This window comes from Rhinichthys klamathensis, unplaced genomic scaffold (assembly GCF_029890125.1).
Source record: "Rhinichthys klamathensis goyatoka isolate OS25496 unplaced genomic scaffold, OSU_Roscu_1.1 h1tg000069l_1, whole genome shotgun sequence".
Lineage (NCBI taxonomy): Eukaryota > Metazoa > Chordata > Actinopteri > Cypriniformes > Leuciscidae > Rhinichthys > Rhinichthys klamathensis.
Genome location: NW_026606612.1, coordinates 1,867,388 through 1,882,507, shown reverse-complemented (window position 1 = coordinate 1,882,507; position 15,120 = coordinate 1,867,388). Strand labels below are relative to the sequence as shown.

Below are 15,120 nucleotides of genomic sequence, written 5' to 3'. Positions count from 1 at the left end.
TGAGACAGTTGAAGCCCACTTTTAGCGATTTTTGAGAACTTCCGTTCCTGACGCGCAGACTCAGACCGACTCAAACTAAGCTTGATGACGTGAGCAACCTGTCTGACAGACGTGAATCTTCTAGTAGCTGTGCGTGAAAATTGCCAACGTTAATCTTGCAGAGACGGGGAACTTGAGCAAAGAGTCCTTTATCGTGAGTGAGCAGGAGTAAGTATTCCGTTGCTTTTATGGACTCATTATCTATGGGCTTCTACCTTGACGGGACGTCCCCCCGATTGCCTGCGAGCTTCTCCTCCTGTCTTTACGGTAATTTCTGTACAGCGCGACAGAGAGTCGAGTGGTTATGACGCAATCGTTAGCCTATTTTTACTAAAACTGTTTCTACGGGGCCATAATGTAACATAGAAGGTAATGGAGCCCTTTATACATTGTCGTGTTTCTTTAGAAATAAATAATGGACAAATGGAGTCTTTAAACGCCTCAGATGTAAAGTTATTCGCTGTCAAAGTGACGCCAAAATGAATGGTAGTCAATGGAAATGCTAACGCAAGTGAAGTTCTGCTACAAGATGGCGGTACCCGGCCGGCTTCAACTTCCGGTCGATGGATTACCCCCTTGGTCCGCACGAGCGCGAAGGTGCGGACGGCAAAAAAATGACGTGTTGGGTGCGCAAGACCCCATTTCGCTTGGCTGTGTGCACAGCTTTTTTTGTAACAGCGCGCGACGCCGCATCCGAGGATGAACGACTTCAAGCCGAATCTGCCCGAGCATGTAGGCTACGTCTCACCGCACCGGCACACAGTTTGCGCGTCTAAATTGCAAAGTTCATTGCAAAGTTTTTTTGTTAAGGTTTTGTTTACTGTGTGTGATTTATTTAAAACAAAGCACGTTCATTGCAACGTTTTTTTTTGTGTTAAGGATTCATTTAATGGAAAGCACATTCACTTCTAGATGTCTTGCTGTTCATTTTAAATAAACGTAGAGCGAGTTGTCCTATTCATAGATTTCATGTGACGTCACACAGAGGAGCGGCCGCCATTTGTAGGACCGAATTGCAATGATTGCAACATGCCGTCTATCTGCTGTGCTGTAAACTGTGATAACAGCAAATCACAAAGATATGTTGAGAAATTAACGTTGACCTGGAAATTTAAATAAAAGTAAAATTAGCAAATTACAGGTTAGCTAGCTAAATTAAAACATGTAGTTTACAATTGGAACACTTATTCTCTATATACAACCTTATTCTAGACCGCTATCTATATTTACATTATAACCTTAGTTATACGTTTGGCTGAATTATGTTGTTGTTACCTGCTTCAGTATGCTAAACTACAGCTCACTGTTTCTGCCTTAATGCATTGTTTAAATTAATAGATTATTAGCTAACTGCATGATTTATATACATTGCTGAAATGCATAACTCGGACACTCTAAATTGTAATGTAGACACATGCATTTTCTAAAAAAGCTGCTTTGATTGTGAAAAGCGCTATACAAATAAATGAGAATTGAAAATAAAGGTGTCCAAACGTCACTGATAATACAAGAGATATGTGCTTTACCAACATTATTAGCAATTCAGTTCAGCGATGCTTTTATGTTCAGCGATTACTGGTGTAACGTTAATATTGCTTGATTAACAGAGTGCCACTTACCCTTCCTGTTATCAAGAAAATTTTCTTCATGGGGGCATTTAATACAACACTAAATCATAAATCAGATATACCTGTACAATAACATTACAATGTCCAGCAATCAATGTAAATATTCCATTGAATTTAATTTGCGGTTTAATGACATTCAACATCCGACTATTTTACATATGTACTTTGATGGTCCAGTGGCGGAACTTTTGCCAAGCGTGTCAGAGGTTCTGGGTTCTAATCCGCCCTCGTACCCTTTTTTATTAAAAAACCCTTATTAAAATCGATTGTGTTTATCAGTGGTTGTATATCAGTCAGGAACACATTTGTGTGCATTTTATTTTGTGATTTCATTAAAGCGCGCGTCCGTGTGAAGACTGTGCGGTGTGCGCGAGTCACGAGAGAACACTGTTTCTGCACCACTGATCCAGAGTCAACAAGCACTTTGATCACTTGATTTAAAAAACAACACATTTCAGCGTGCTAGATCACCTCTTATTTTACTTTTATTTATGTGTATTGGTACATCCGTGCCGCGAGATGTTTCAAAAGTGGTGGGGACATGGAGAGGGATTGTGGACGAGGTAACGTTAGATGTAAATGTCAGCAAACGTAAAATTTGGCAAGTTTTTACTAGACTTTAGTGGAGTCAGCAGTTCGTTTAACAGTAAATACGGATCTATACCTAAAGTATCTATTTTATTTAACCCTTTCACACGTAAGTTTAAAATATTCTAACTGACCCCCCAGCGTGAGTTTTTCAAGGCGACCGTTATTTAGAACCTGTCACTTTAATGTTTCCATGGTGACGCGTCATTTCTTGTCACGTGACACAGCGCAATCACAACACAGAGCTGAATGAGTGATGATCTGCTTTTATGTCTTTTTTCCTTTTCTATTCAAAATATTCACAAATGTATTAGCTACAGCATGAAACTGATATTCCGATTGTCAAATATGTGCAAGTTGATGTGTTTTGTTGTTTAAACATATTTATAACGATCGCGTTAGTTGAGCTGTGTGCACGATGGGCGGCGCCATGTTAGTTTGTTTCACAGTTCAGAGAATCGGACCTGTTGTTTCTCACGAAATACATGAAAGTAAGTGACCGGTGAACTAGGAGAAGAATAGGGTAAAATGTAAAGCTACTTACACAATGTGTATCTGATATGAATAAAACGTTTTGTCTTATTATAATGGAAATGATTATTGTTGCCGTTTCCATAGACATCAGTGTCTATTTTACTAATTCAAAATCACTGTTTTGCTAGTACTTATGTGTATTTAAATGTCTGAAACCTAAAATAAACATTATGTGGTTTAAAATACTCAATAGTTGTGATATATGACAGCACTGAGTGCGTCTGTCTCTGGCTCAGCGCCAGCCAACGCGCGAAAGCACGTTTGAATTTAGCAGTTGATCACGTGATGCACTGACCGTTCTAATCACACCGGTGTGATCGTACGCTCCAGGGACCAGCCAAGACTGATCACACCGGTGTGATCGTACGCGTCAAAGGGTATACCGTTGCTTTTCATCTGTGCTATTTAAGTGTGCAACATCTTTCCGATCACCAGGGAGAGATTATGCGATTTAACGCAATGGTCCTAAAGATGGCGGCCACAACAAAAAAGTCACGTGACTGAAACCCATGAATAACAGACGAACAGTTATTCAACCGAACGTATAGCTGCTATCTAAAAAAAAAAAAAAAAAGGTTCGACTATCAGTCGACTACGGCCAAATCTAACGAATCAGATTCGACTATGAAAATCCTTAGTCGAAAACAGCCCTACATCTTTTACATCTTTTGTAAACCATTCATATTGTATGGACATCTTAGGAACTACTTCTTCAACTCGGTGAAAAAGTAAGATGGTTTTATTTTGTGAACCGTTAGCAACCTGTATGTTTTCTTCTAATCTATAAAACATGCCGGATGATTTTTTTCTAAAATAATTGGATCAGTACATTTAGTTATTTATTTTACAATGAATGAGAAAAGCATTTTATTTATTTGTTTATCTAAAATAATTGGTTTGGTGTGAAATATTTGTAATTTCATTTATATCAATTGAAAGAACTGAATGGTTTCAACTCTAGCCAGTGTGAGATATTTTCTCACTGTCCCAGCAAGAGTGCAGGAATGGGATGGCGTCTCACTCACTCACACACACACACACACACACACACACACACACACACACACACACACGCACATACATAGAAGACCAAAAGGTGCTGGTCAGCCACAGCCTCGCTGTGAGAGAGAAAACAATCTGGGATCTTTAAATGATTCAACATCTTGGGACAGCCGGGAAAGTAAGATGGTTTTATTTTTTGTCACCCGTTAGCAACCTGTATGTTTTCTTCTAATCTATAAAACATGTGGGGTGATTTTTTATCTAAAATAATTGGATCAGTACATTTAGTTATTTATTTTACAATGAATGAGAAAAGCATTTTATTTATTTTTTTATCTAAGATAATTGGATCAGTACATTTTAGTTATTTATTTTACAATGAATGATAAAAGCATTTCATTTATATTAGGGCTGTCAAATGATTAATCACGATTAATCACATCCAAAATAAAAGTTTTTTTTACATAATATATGTGGGTGCACTGTGTATAATTATTTTGTATATATATAAATACACACACATGCATGTATATTTAAGAAAAAAATATTATTTATATATAAAATATTTATATTTATATATAATATAAATTATATATAAATCTATATACAGTATATACATGAAAATATTTCTTAAATATATACAAGCATGTGTGTGTATTTATATATATAAAATAATTATACACAGTGCACCCACATATATTATGTAAAAAAAACTTTTATTTTGGATGTGATTAATCGTGATTAATCATTTGACAGCCCTAATTTATATACTTTTAAATGAACCATGGTTTCAACTTTAGTTAGTGCACGATATTTTCTCACTTTCACAGCCCCGCAAATTTATAGCCCCTGCTTCAGGAATGCGGAGGGTATCATGTAACACACACACACACACAGATGCAGATGCTTAGTGCGGTGACCATGGCTGTCATGAAAAAAGGCCGGTGAGAGAGAGAGAGAGTCACTTGGAGGAACATCTTTGGGGAACGTCTGATAAAGTAAGATGATTTTATTCTATAATATCTCCGGATCAAAGACAACTGTCCTGGATCAAAGACAACTGGCAACTTGACGTATAATAGAAAGGTCAATAGGGCAAAGACAACTGTCAAAATAAATGATTATACACCCACATCAAAGACAACCGGCATACCCCAGATCAAAGACAACTGTCAACTTGATCGATCGATAGGTCAAAGGGTCATCCCTAGATCAAAGGGACCTCCGGAACACACTCCGGAAGGTCAAAGGTTAGCCCCTCCCACCTGTCAATCATAGGGTCATAAATCATCTTGACAGAAGCCGTAGGGTATATATACTAAAAAGTCTGGACTATGGTGTGATACAAACTTGTAAGATTATTTGAAAAAAAAAGTTTTTATGTTTTATAACCACCTATACAAATCAACATGACTTTTTTTTAACCAAAAAATTTGGATGATTTATAGAGGCATTTATTTTTCTGTATATACGTTACCATGTATGGCAATTCTATTAAATATACCATATCTAATGTGCATTTTTGGTTTGGTGAAAATAAACATCTCAATGTAACTACTACTGTTAAATAAAAATGTTACTAATGTACTAGAACTTGTACTATAAACCAGCCTTAACCAATCATAGCTTCTGTAATATTTTGGAATTCAAAGACCATTATTTACTATAAATGGACAACTTTACATTACACCGCAGTTTTAATGCAGACCAAGAATTATTTTTTTGAGAACCAGGTGTTGTTTTCTATGCAATGATCAGAGATCCTTTGCTTGAAGGTGCATGAATTTATTAGTATTAAAGTTGCTGACGTTACATAACAGCAGTCATTTTAAGGTAAGATATATACAATACTCTTTAACATTTCTTCCAATTAATGTAGAGTTATTTCAAACATTTTGAAAAGGGAAATCTACTGCACACTGCATACATACATGAAGTCAACATGAAACTGATAGTAACCCAGTTTGCTTCAGAAATCTGATGCATTTCTCAGTGAAACAGGATATTCAATGAAAAAAACAAAATGTAGGTACTTGATTTTATCCAAAGATAATTGTTTGGATAATCAAAAGTGGCAGTTTCAGAATGTAACCAGGTGGTTAGTGGGAAGCGGTTGAAAGGGATTAGTGATGTTAACTAGCGAAAAGGAAATGGTTTTAGAAAGCGTCCAAAATCGCTTACTCTCGAGTAAGTAATTATTTTGAATAAATAATTACTTCACGACCGCTAAAAAAGCATGTTCTATATAGTATGAATGCGTGTAGTATGAATGTAATTCGAATGTATTTGCCATCTTGTCATTATAACGTGACCTACCAGCGTCCGTTGCGTCGCTTCACTGCAATTCACAAATCCTCTACCGTGGCCTCATGGGACAGTGTAAAATGTCCATATTTCAGAATCTCAGTGGGAGTAGTAGGTCATCCGGGTACATTTTGCCTACATGTGAATTCAGATATACTTCATTGTCACAAACTGTTTTTCGCCTACTATACAGTATAGGGAAGTATGCGATTTCGGATGCAGCAAACAAAAATTCATCTATTGTGAGTAGGCATGTGCCGGTATCAAATTTTCATGCTGCGATTAATTGATTGAGCTTTTATCACGGTATACGGTATTATCACGATATTTTAATTGCACAAGAGAAACAGATGGATTGGGGGTATCTAAAAAAAACTTGCATCACAATGTGTAATTGTGATTGTCAAAACATTAATTTTATTTTTTAGTGACAACATGTTACAATGTTTACATGGTACAGTTACTGAGGCTACTGTTTGTATTATTGCTTAACACAATTTTCACGATTTCAATTAAATTCTTGGATTTAATTTCAATCTTGATTCAATATTGACTCATTTGGATAAATATTAGGTAGGCTACAGTAGATAGCCTGCATTTAAATTTTTCTCAAGAAAAAATATCTCACATAATGCTGTAAACATACAGAGAGAAATTAAATATAATGCATACAATATAAATATAATAATAATATAAATATAAAAATGTAATATGCCGTAATTTTCATTATAATAACAATTATATAATGACAAGTAAACATATATTAAAATATGTAATATAGTGCACATATTTAGCAAAATACTCCTCTCTATAGCTATTTTCTTATAGTCAACTAACATTAAATGGCTTTCCTGAGGTAAATGTAACGTTCTGTGACATAATTGTTCTCCTGCAGTTTTATTGACCTCTTTCCGTGGTTGAAAAACACTGATTGATCGAAAGTACGTACCTTTCGGTGGGTTGTACTGTATCTTTAATAAAAAATAACAGATGATCGGTTTACTTGAACTGAGGCGCGCGATCTGTCACGTCACATTTACAAGCAGCAAAACAGTATTTATTGTCTGAATTTCGTTATAAAATGGACAGAACCTGAGAGCTGATGTTTTTTTCATATCAAAAGTAACCTGCTCTGTCTAGTCTGTCGGTGTCAGTGTCCTCTTTGCTCCGCGATTTTTCTCTGCGTGAGAAAATGGATGTGTGGCGCAAGACCGTGTGAAAGTGTCAATTGCGTGAGTCTCAAGCTGAATGCGTGAGAGTTGGCAGCCATGCGGGGGATAAATAGTCGGCAGCGTTCCTCCTTCCGCCGTGCTTCTTCTCCACGTGAGGATTGTTTACATTAGACTAGAGTGCACTGCATGCACACAGTGCTTATACATGTGATGTGGGGATTGTTTACATCAAAGTGCGCACGTGTTTTGCGCAGCATTCGCATTGTTTTTTTAAGCGGTTGATGGAAAATAAGCTGATGCGCGTTCTAAAAATCTAAATTCGGATCTATTATTTTTCACGGTATTTCGAAGTCCCCGCGATAACAATATCGTGCATATTCATTACCGCGATTTATCGCATTACCGAATACCGGCACATGTCTAATTGTGAGAGAGATACCATATTCTATCCACATTATTTTTCAGCGGTGCAGCGGTGTCAACCGCTTCCAGGTATTTTAGCTGTACAAAACAGTGCCGCTTGACAATGCAAACTGGTATTTCTTAATATACTGTTTTAATTTATTATCATAATGATAAATACACTGGTTTGTAGTGCAAATTGTTCTTCCCGTATTTTTGTTAATATCTTGTTATTTCCGTATAGAGGCCGATGAGTCGGATGTCTCAGAAAGAAACTAGCTTACTTCCGCATTGAAAAATAAGGTGGAAGACTTGTTGTGAAGTCTACATTTGTCCAGTAGTCACACAGATTCTCTGTTGGTGTTTCACCAGAATGTACTTGTGTGCAAACATCCGCCCACATCGATCGCAACCGAAAGGCTTCTCACGTGTGTGGATCTTCATATGCGTTTTGAGGTTCGACGACTGGTTGAACATTTTTCCACAGAGGTTACAACCATAAGGCTTTTCACCTGTGTGAACAGTCACATGCTTTTTGAGGTTGCTTTGATCTGAGAACTGCTTGCCACAGTGCAGGCATCTGAATGGTTTTTCTCCTCTATGGATGCTGTGGTGTCTTTTGAGACTGGACGCCTGGCTGAATCTTTTACCGCAGAGTGTACAGTTGTGGAGCCTCTCCCTGGTATGGAGTTTTTGATGCAAGAGGAGAGTGCTGGGTTGAGAGAATGCTCTTCCACAATGTTTACACATAAACTTGTCTTTCCTTTGCATCTGAGGAGAATTTGACTGTTTGAAAGAAAAGCACGATGTGAAAGGGGGCTGCTCGGATTGAGAAATGTTGGTACCACCATTGCGTTGTGTTAAATGGCCTTCAATATCAGGCATAGATAAGCCATTAGAGTCTATTGGAGTTGCATAGGAACACATAGGATCTGCGCTCCCTCTGTACATCAAGAACTGATTCACAGAAGGTCCTCCGTTGCATTCAGATTCACCGTAGGATGGATGGTTTGTGGTTACGTTTAATCTTCTGGAAACCCATGAGGCATAGGAAGGGATAGGCTGTGGGTTAGTCTCTGCTTCTTCCTCACAACCCCTCTCCATTCTGGTTTCACCTATTGTGAAATACAACATGCTTAAATGGAAATTACATAAAAAGTGAGCAAATGTCTACTTATTACGTCCCTTAAAGTAACACCAGGTAACTTTTCAACCTTCATAATATACTTCCATGTCTCTTGTGATGGTACATCGACTTACAATAGGTTAAATGACACGTCTGCCATAGCCTGACGGGGTCTGTAGCGTTTTTAATCGTACTTTTAAACTTCGGGTTTCGGGTAGTAACCGGCGAACAAAGAGAACTACAAAATTCGACTGCTTTACGGCATATACGTCACTTCCACCACCACCACCACCACTTCCTTAAAATCGGACGTGCGAGCCAAATGTTATAGTCATGGCCGAAGCAGCACAGAAAAACAAGAAAGCAAAGGTTTTATCGGAGCAAAGCAAAAAGAGAAAAAGAGAAAGTGATCGCGTTAAAGGCAGAATGAGGATCAACATTGGGCCAGCATTTTCTCGCTGGCGTGAGCTGAAGGAGGAGGAGGGGTGCCCGACCGATGCGGACTTGGCAAAAAAAAAAAAGTCAAATGAAAGCCTATGTCTAAACGGCGTGCACAAGTTTGGTAGGGGCTACATTCTTGCAAGTAAATATATAAGATGTACAAAATCATATTTTAGGATACCTAACATGTCTGTGATATTTGTCTTGCCTCAAGCTATAATGCAAATCGATTTGTAAAATTTGCAGAATCATTTATGGTAGCTTGATATTACAATATTGACGATATATGATTATTATCTACCACTCAAACATTGCATTGAAGTATCATATAGATCCAGTAAAACGGTAACCAATAGACTAGGCTACTATAATGACGCTGGCTTTTAAACGTGATCATTTGTCGTTAGAAAAAAAATAAAACCCATGAAATTATATTCATATGACATGCTGAAATATATGCCACTGTACCTGGGATGAAGACATTTCACACAAGACGCAAGCAGAACACCTGCATGTGACCTCCTCCTACAGTGTTCAGGGCTATCATGGTTGTCAACAATTGCACGTGCATGTAGGATGACAGAGTTTAGGACAGTAGTAGAGGTCTAGAGGACAATACTGTTTCCCAACTGTAGGGGGACCCCACCCCGAGAGCAAAAGTAACCTGGTGTTACTTTAAATACAGGCTCACAACAAGAATGTGATGGATTCATTTGTAAAACAGACACTTCACATCAGGTGATCTATAAAATAAGCCATTGAATAAATGAAACAAATTTCTAATTACCATTGAGTAAATGTGCACCTTCACCTCTGTCATACATTTCAGGGTTTTCGTCCTCAACAAGACCAGGTTGCATTTCATTGGGCTGCCAAAAGAACAAAGCATTGACAGTGAAAATTTAGTTTTTTGTACTTTTGACATACTATCGCTATACTGTGAAATCTGAAATTTTATTTGTTGGTAACACTTTACAATAAGGTCCCATTAGTTAACGTTAGTTACAACACTATAACTAACTAACTAACTAACTAACTAACTAAGAGCAATACATTTGTTACAGCATTTTCTAATCTTTGTTAACGGTGTTATTGTATTAGTGTTACAAATACAACTGTTCATTGTTAGTTCATGTTTGCTCAGGTCCATTAAATAATATTAACAGATACGTTTCATTTTAACAAGTTACAGTATTAGTAAATGTTGAAATGAAGTATTTCAGAGTATTTTTCATTGTTAGTTCGTTAACTGACATAGTTATCTTATGTCAATAAATGAAACCTTATTGTAAAGTGTTACCAATTTGTCTTTTAATCTGAATATACTACTATACTAAACTAAAACATAAAAAAGTTTAAAAAAATAATAATTAATCCACTGTTCCTGGGAGCAAACGTTCTTTTAGATCCATATATCAAACAAAAAAGCTGTGCTAATTTTTCCAAAAAATCATGATCCTAACCTACATCTCCTTTATCGACTCTGTAGTGTAGCTTCAATGTATCCTATAATTAAATAGTGTGCTTATAAATGGCTGTTGAGATTCTCAGTTGAAACGGACTGGAGGCTTGGACCTGGAAACAGTATTCCATACGTCACGAATTAACAAGCGAGAACAAAAATGATGGAAACAAAAAAAGGGCAAAAGTATGGAAATTGTCACAGCTGTAGAAAAGCAGTTTTTGTGTCATGAGCCTGATTTGTAAACAAAGACAGGTATATTCAAAAGTTTACCATCTCTCATACTAACCTCTTGATGGCAGTGTTGGACTGTGTCCTGGTCTATGAAGTTCTCTCTATGAACTGCTACAAAGCTTCCCACACTCCTGTACTGGGTGTCATCTTAACCAAAAAAAAAAAATTCAGGGTACACAAAGATTCATTTCCATATTAAATCTCAATTTCCATTCAAATGTTTGTTGCATTTTAATAGTTTTCTCTTGAAAATAAATATAATAAAAAACACAAACAACATATAAAATAAATAACAATTATTAATAGTAACATTTTTTCGCATAATTGACATTTTATAAATCTATTCCACCATACAGATGTGTGTACTAATAACTCATTGGGTTATACACATTATCCCTTAAATAAGTTACAAATAACAAAACCCCACCATACTCACGATTTCCGGCAGTCTTTGTTTCTCCCAATGATTGCTCACACCTGATATTGTCAGGTCTCTCCTCTTTAATAATGAGAACATCTGGCTCATCATCTCCTACAGACTGATAAAATGCACAATGCCACCATGATTCCTGATACATTTTTAGTGGTCACCTGAGCTCACTGATGGAGACATGCAGTTTCCTACCTCTTGATGGCAGTGCTGGATTGTGTTCTGGTCAATGATGTTTTCTCTGTGGACCGTTACAAAGACTTCTGCACTCTGGCACTGGGCGTCATCTTCAACTGCAAGGTAGATGTAATGCAAGCTTTTTCATATATTGGTGAATTTTATAACATTATTATTTGATTTGATCATTTCTTCTTACAATCCTTACAAGCCATATTTTGTCGTCTTGTTGACTTGAATGACATGTCAACTGATCTCAGATCTGAGCTATACACTTAACCCCTACAATAAGTTACAAAGGACAAAACAATACAAATACATGAAAGGCCCTGTACTCACGATTTTCAGTAGTCTCTGTTTCTCTTTCTGACTGTTCACACCTCATGTTGTCAGGTCTCTCCTCTTTTATAATGAAAACATCTGGCTCATCACTCCCTACAGACTGATAAAAATGTTGCAATGAATACTGAGAGGAAATTTGTATGTAATAGAAAATCTGAACAGAATTAGTGGTGATACTATCAACTGATATTGGCTAAATATACTATCTTGATATTTAGAGATATGGATGGCCAAGGCCTTATTAGTGTTCAAAAGTTTGGGGTCAGTAAAATTCAAATGAATACTTTTATTAATACTGAGCAAGGATGCATTACAATGACCAAAAGTGACAGTAATGAGATTTATAATATTACAAAAGATTTCTGTTTCAAATAAGTGCTTGGAACTTTCTATTCTTAAAAGAATGGGGGAAAGTGTATCACAGATTATTACACAACAATATTTTACTGTTTTCAACTATAATAAGACATTTTCTTGGACAGCAAATCCGCATATTAGAATGATTTCTGAGGAATCGTGTGACTGCCATTACAGGAAATAATTACATTTTAAAATATATTAAAAGTAGAAAAAATTATTTTAAATTGTAATAATACTTCACAATATTACCGTTTTACTGTATTTTTGGTCACATCAAATAAGAGACTCATTTGATCATAATTTACTCACTCATAATTTACTCACTCTCAAGCCATCCTAAGTGTAAATGACTTTCTTCTTTCAGCCAAACACACAATGAAAAAATATGCTTTATAATGGGAGTGAATGGTACCTTACATTTTGAAACCCAAAAAGCACATCCACATATTCAGCCATATTTATAACTTTAGAAACTATAATCAGTGGCTTCCGGTAACAGCCGTACGCGAGTCTAATTCCAGCGGAAGAGTGACCTCTGACCCAACATATGACATAGGATGTAAAAGTAGTGTAAGCTAAAGGTGAGATTAGACGCCTCTACTCTCACCTAGCTCTACTTGGGCTTCAAAAAACAAGGTACCATTCACTCCCATTATAAACCTTGGAAGACAGGTGACTCCCATTAAAAAAACTTGGAAGAGCCAGGATATTTTATATAACTCAGATTGTGTGAAGGTGGCTTGAGAGGGCAAGTTGTAAATATGGGTTAATTTTCATTTTTGGGTGAACTGACCCTTTAACTGACGAGTATCAGACAGTGTACGAGGACAAAAAAAATAAATATATAAAACAATGTTTCTTGATGAGATTAAGGCAATGAGATACACACTCCATTCATTGTTTGTGCAGACCTGGTCAAGTCTTTCGGGCTGAACTGATCCCTCTTCATCACTGCCAACATTACACACCGAAGCGACTTTCAAGCTGATTCGCCCTGGAAATAAGCATAGCTGCTAGTACCTTCACCGTGAACAATATACTCAATGAGTTATCAATATATTCAATGTAATGGAGTTATCAAAAACCGCTGTCACCACTGTTGCTAACGGAATGATTCCCATTCCAATCAGCCTTACCTGCCACTTTTTCGTGAACACTAGTTCTGGTCATAGAAGTTGATTCGTTCATCAGTTTATGCGCTCTTCGATAAAATGAATCCCGGATTTCTATCGTTTTCAATTTCTTTTTAAGGAGGTTATTCTCATTTTTTGTTTGTGATATTTCAAGATGTAATTCGGCATAGCTGTCCTCAACAAGTTTGCAGATTTCTGCCACAGCGGCGTTTGCTAAAACTTCCATAACGGAAGCGATTTGCGTTTGAAACGTTAATATATTTGCCATTGTGTTGAAATCTATTTTGATGAAGCTAACATTAGTGAGCCAGTTCAAATGATTGTGTGTGTACTGGTCTGGAGCTCTTCCTCAAAACGCGAAGCTGGCCATGAGTCGACAACATCCGTTTGGGATTTTTAAAATAAAAGCTCATATCCTACTGAGAAATTTGATGTCCGCATACGTCAGATATATGGACTATATCATATGACCGGAATATTAAACTCAAATTTTTTAAAGATTAAACCACATTGAACTATCCCTTTAAGACAAGAAACTACAAGCAAAACATTATTGTTTTTATGCACTAGTCAATATTAAGATAAGTGTTAATTTTATTGCACTTGTATTATCAAAATATATATTTTTTTCAAATGCACGTATTCCTTTTTTGTTTTGCTGAGGGGGTTGTTTGGTCATTTGCCTGATTTTATTAAAAAATCATTCTTTAAAAGCAAGGTGATTTTTTTTTGTTATCTGGTTGTTGAAAGTATTTTCTGAATGAATAAAAAAGATATCCTAAATCTCCTCTGTAAAAACTCTGATGATAACAAAATGAAACAAGAATGTTGAACCTGGCTTTATTCAATGTTCAGATTTCTGTTCTGAACTCTTGCTAATTTGATAGTTAAGATGGATAATGCTTTATGCAGATAATGCGTTATTTGCATATGTAAACATAACAATTCAGAAAGCTTGTAATACAAAAAATCTTGCCTTAAAAGAAAACCATATTATCCACTCATAAAATAGCCTACATAGATTATAAATGCAACAAGAAAAATTATACGTGGATGTTCAAAAACCATTGCCAACAGTTGTCACACTCAATGCATGGCAACTACATGCAAGTAGTGTTTGATACAGCCTTATTGTGAAATTTATATCTAAAGTGGTCCAATAGAAGTTGCTTGACAGTTTTTAATCTTCCTATTTTCCCGGAGTACTTACCACTTATTGCTAAACAGACCACAGCGGCCTACTGACTGCTATGTTTTTGCACATCTGACATAAAGCATGATTTGAGCAATGATGATGTTAACCTCAACAAACCTTAAAACAATGGTTGGAAGATATTCATTAATTTAGAACTTTTTAGTTAAATAGAGCTTTAATAAGTTATGAAGGTTATTAAACATGATTTCCACCTAATGGAACAGCTGAGAAACACTTTAACATTGTCTATAAACTACTTTGATGCACAAGACTAAGGCCAATAATAAGCCATCTTTATATTTACAATACAAAGAGGAAAAACAAACTTTTCTATTGATACATCTAGTATTTTTATTAGTTTTTGCAGTGCAAGATGTCCATGACTTGCAGAATCCACATTTGCTTTGCATTTATAAAGTGCATGGAATATCGTACATTCCCTTTGTCCCTTTAAATTCAATACAATGTCACATGATTATTAATTAACTGTAAACGGAATATTATAAATAAATATAAATAAATAAAATCAATATATTTTCATTATACACTAC

At 36.2% G+C, this 15,120-nt stretch overlaps 1 protein-coding gene across 1 annotated transcript; it reads right to left on the bottom strand.

Annotated features, from left to right (window-relative positions):
* Positions 1 to 7,752: 7,752 nt before the first annotated feature.
* On the bottom strand, positions 7,753 to 13,169 carry si:dkey-56e3.3 (zinc finger protein 135). The gene is made up of 7 exons (XM_056250504.1): positions 13,153 to 13,169; positions 11,879 to 11,981; positions 11,558 to 11,655; positions 11,369 to 11,471; positions 10,988 to 11,079; positions 10,024 to 10,105; positions 7,753 to 8,784 (listed from the first exon to the last, which is right to left on the bottom strand). The coding sequence occupies exons 2-7, from the start codon at positions 11,922 to 11,924 to the stop codon at positions 7,994 to 7,996; spliced, it is 1,212 nt and encodes a 403-aa protein (XP_056106479.1). The 5' UTR covers positions 11,925 to 11,981; positions 13,153 to 13,169; the 3' UTR covers positions 7,753 to 7,993.
* Between the last annotated feature and the right edge of the window lie 1,951 nt (positions 13,170 to 15,120).

Bases quoted from the DNA above. Each gene is read 5' to 3' on its own strand.
- si:dkey-56e3.3 (XM_056250504.1), bottom strand. From the start codon at position 11,924: ATGAGGTGTGAACAGTCAGAAAGAGAAACAGAGACTACTGAAAATC. The intron at 10,106-10,987 runs GTTAGTATGAGA...TTCTTTTGGCAG, and splicing joins TCCAACACTGCCATCAAGAG to CCCAATGAAATGCAACCTGG. The intron at 8,785-10,023 runs GTAATTAGAAAT...ATTTCACAATAG, and splicing joins AGGTGCACATTTACTCAATG to GTGAAACCAGAATGGAGAGG.